The sequence below is a fragment of the Lolium rigidum genome, chromosome 1 (assembly GCF_022539505.1).
Source record: "Lolium rigidum isolate FL_2022 chromosome 1, APGP_CSIRO_Lrig_0.1, whole genome shotgun sequence".
NCBI lineage: Eukaryota > Viridiplantae > Streptophyta > Magnoliopsida > Poales > Poaceae > Lolium > Lolium rigidum.
The window spans coordinates 269,503,503-269,507,308 of record NC_061508.1 but is presented as its reverse complement, the minus strand read 5'-3'; the positions used below and the strand labels follow the sequence as shown (position 1 = coordinate 269,507,308).

At 54.9% G+C, this 3,806-nt stretch overlaps 1 protein-coding gene across 1 annotated transcript; it reads left to right on the top strand.

The window, feature by feature from the left end:
* The first annotated feature begins 1,279 nt into the window (after nucleotides 1–1,279).
* LOC124658804 (protein MEI2-like 6) lies at nucleotides 1,280–2,740 on the top strand. Its single transcript, XM_047196827.1, has 4 exons — nucleotides 1,280–1,878; nucleotides 2,015–2,134; nucleotides 2,319–2,460; nucleotides 2,585–2,740. Exons 1-4 carry the CDS (start codon nucleotides 1,280–1,282, stop codon nucleotides 2,738–2,740), a joined length of 1,017 nt encoding a protein of 338 aa, XP_047052783.1.
* Nucleotides 2,741–3,806: the final 1,066 nt, after the last annotated feature.

The following is a 3,806-nucleotide window of genomic DNA, read 5'->3' as shown; positions in this document are numbered from 1 at the left end:
TTGTTGGATCCAGGCATACCAAAGAAAGAGTGCCAAATCCAAAGATCATGGGTAGCCACCGCTTCAAGTATCACGAGTGCAGCCTTTTTTGTGACCCTTGTACATTCCCTCGCCACGCAAACGGACAGTTCTTCCATTGCCAATGCATGCAGTCAATGCTTCCAAGCATCCCTGGAAAACCCCTAGCTTCATTTGTTGCAAGGATCCTCTGAGTGTCTTCGACAGTGGGTGACCTCAAGAAATAGTCCCCGAACACTGCTATGACGGCCCTGCAGAACCGGTAGAAACAATCAAGGGCGGTGGACTCCGCCATCCGAAGATAGTCATCTGCAGTATCACCGGGAGCTATCCGGCGTACATGCTTGCCAAGCAACCAAGGATCATCATGTGCTCGTCGTCTTGGGCGGCTGCTGCCATCTCTTCTTGCATAAGCTCGACGAACATCTGCTCCTCCTCTTCGTCCGAGTCCATGGCCGGCGAGGCAAATGGACGAACACCTGACGGGCGTGGTCGAGGCAACCCGAGCCGCGAGCGACGAGGAGCAAACAGGCCGGAAAAAAGGACGGCGGAAGAGCAGCCAGATAGGCCGTCGTCCAAAGACGGCGGAATATAGGCAGGTGGGGAAGGAGGGGCGGCGGAATCTGGGCAACAAGCCGGCGGGGTGGTGCCGGCGGCGAGAGAGATACGAGGGGTGGGGGAGATTTTGAGCGACGTGGCGGTGGGGTTCGTGCGTCCGGTCACCGACAGATCGGGCCCTTCCCCGCTTTTCACTCGTCCGGAGTCCCCGAGCGCTCCCGGGGGCCGGGGTGGCGTGGGCTCGCCGGATGGATGAAGGGCCAAATCCGGACGAAAACGAGGAACCGGGGGCGCGACTGGGCCGAATTACGCCGTCCGGATGGAAAAAACGCTCGCCGGGGGCCTCGACGGGGGCACGAGTGGAGATGCTCTTACTTATTTATGAACTTGACATCTCCATCCTTAGTTTTTTACATTCTTATAATTTTCAGATTACTGCAATAAAATTTGACCCCATAAGCACACAGGTATGCCAAACCCTCTCTCCTGGGTTCAAAAACAATTTTCTCTTCTACAGCAGCCACCGCTCTTTACTTGCAAAAAACAAAACCCGACTCACTCCTACCCCTTTTATCCTTCGGATCATAGACTACCTCTTCGTTCTACCCTCTTCTCTCTCGGTCCTCCTATTTATAAACACCGTGCTGCTTCTTCCATAAGCCTCCTCCATAGTACTAGTACTCCGCAACCCAGAAAGGAAGCAATGGCCGCCGTCTCCCGCCTCAATCCCGTCGCCTCGCCTTTCTTTCCGATGACACTCCTTCCGGCGGGCTGCTACCTCTCTCCTACCCCTGCTGCCTCTATGCCCAGTGCCGATTTCTTCGCCTCGCACTTCTTGTACCCACAGCCTCCACATCCGCCAGCGTACGGGTGGCCTGTTGCTTGCGGCAACAGCTGGTTCCCCAGTGGAGGGTTCACGGTGGGGGTTCCCGCGTTCCCGCTGCAGGCAGCATACGGGCACCCCCTGCAGCCGCCGCCAGTGACGGTGTACTGCTGCACGCCTCCGCCTCCGCCCCCGCCGCCACAGCCAGCAGCTCCTCGGTGCCGCATCACCGAAATCTTTGAGGATGGAGGCGAGGCGGCCGTGAAGCTAGAGTTGCGTGACGAGCCATCCCCGCGCTCCGTCCTTGCTACTTGGAGCAGGGAGCCCAACTCACCGCGAGAGCGGCGTATGCCTCCCCCGCCGCCTACATCTTTCGTCCGCAAATTGCTCCCTCGCCCTCGCCGGTGGCCGCTCCTCGCCTTCAATCCCAGCGACAACTTCACGAGTCTGATGATTCGTAATATTCCCAACAAATTCATGTAATACTGCTAGTTCTTTGCCCTTCTCCCTTCCACGAGCTAGTACTTGTTTGATCTCACCAAGTCTTTGCTTGATGTTATTCATCTTGGTTCTTGTCTTGTTGCTTAAAGATTGATTTTATCTGTGACATTGCAGGAAGAAGGGATTCATGGCTATCCTCGACCAGCACTGCGCCGAGGAGAATGCCAAGCTCGGCGGCGACAGCGAAGCCGTCAAGTCGGAGTACGACTTCCTTTACGTCCCGATCGACTTCGAGTACGGCTGCTGTTCCTTCCCCATCCCGAGAGTTCACTTTCCAGTTTCCATATCGATGCTACTTTTCATTTCCACTAGGGTTCCTGGTTTTCGTCCGATCTGATCTTTTGACAGCGTCCGACCTGTGTCGTGTCGGCGGCTCTGCGCCGTGTTTGATTTATGTGTTCGTTTGTTTTGTACCCAGGACGAGGTACAACAAGGGCTACGCCTTCGTCAACATGACGACGGCGGTGGCGGCGCGGCGCCTCCACGCGTACCTCGATGGCCGCCGCTGGGAGGTGGCGTGCTCGAAGAAGGTGTGTGACGTGGTGCACGCGCGCGTCGAGGTATGTGCTTAGTTATTCCTGTCGGCCTCGTCGGTTCGTTCTGCGGGTCGATCCTGTGCTTGCTTCGTGCTCATTAATGCTCACCGCCGCTTAATTTGGTTGGGATTCGTATCGCATGCTGCAGGGGCTGGACTCGCTCGTGGCGCACTTCTCCGGGTCGCGCTTCCCTTGCGGCGGCCAGAAGGAGTTCCTGCCGGTGCGCTTCGTGCCGCCCCGGGACGGCGTCCGCAAGACGGCGGAGCACGTGGTCGGCCGCCTCCTCCCCCGCCGCCACGGCTGAGCGGACGGCTCGTCGGCGACCGCACGTGCAACTGACGGACGGGGTATATCTATCTATCTTGTGTTCTATCCTCGTCCATGCCATGGATGGATAGAACGGGAGATAGGTTAGTTCGCCTCATCATTCGATGCCGTTTTACCACTAAGAGTACTCATGTTCAGAGTGTCCTAGAAGTGTTCAGAGAGCTTAGTCAGCAAGTGTCCTGGTAGTACCTGAGTGTTTAGTGTTGTAGAACCCCCTGTTGTATGCCATGCAGATGCAAGTGCAGCACCTGATGAACTCTTCCTTTCCTGGAAAATTTCCTAAATCTGCTGGAAGTTGAACCTTTCTAACATGTATGCAAATTTCCGGTGAAATTCCAGCGACTCAGAGAAGTCCTAATGATATGTCTCAAGTCCCACGAAATGCCTGGATGATGTAAATTTGCACAGCTTCACTTCAAAGTTTTCATTCCGAAAACAAGAACCATCAAGAATTTGCTTGTTCTTCAAAGCCAGCACATATTCAATGGATTTAACATGGAAGTACGCTAGCACTATTTTTTTCAATGTAATTTGTTCAAGTTCAGAATTAACTGTGTATGAGTTTTTTTTCTCGATAATTAATGCATGAGTTAATTCATCAGACGGGAAGCATGTTTTGGCAAACCCATCACTTTTTTTTTGCGGTGAAAGAAACTGATATTAACTTGGCAATATTACAGAAAGGTCCAAAAAGACAAAAAATTTACAAACAAGCCCTTCTTCAAGTCGACCACGCCGGCACCACGAAGCCGTCGATGGCGCACCATCGCAGCTGCTTCTCTTGTCACCTTGGAACGGAAGCAGACCCCCAGCGAACGGGAATTCGCTGAGCGCGTCCCGGAGGACCTACCTCGGACGCCACCGTTGTCAACGAGCCAAGCAACACCATCTTCTTGCTCATCTTCATATGCCAGATCCTTCGCCCCAAATCCGGCCAGGGGAGAGCGCACCCGGCAGCTCCAGGGAGCTGCGGACACGGGGAGAGCGGCCGCTCCACGTCGGTGCTCCAGAGAACGCCGCCATCGAAGGGCCTGAGCACCGCC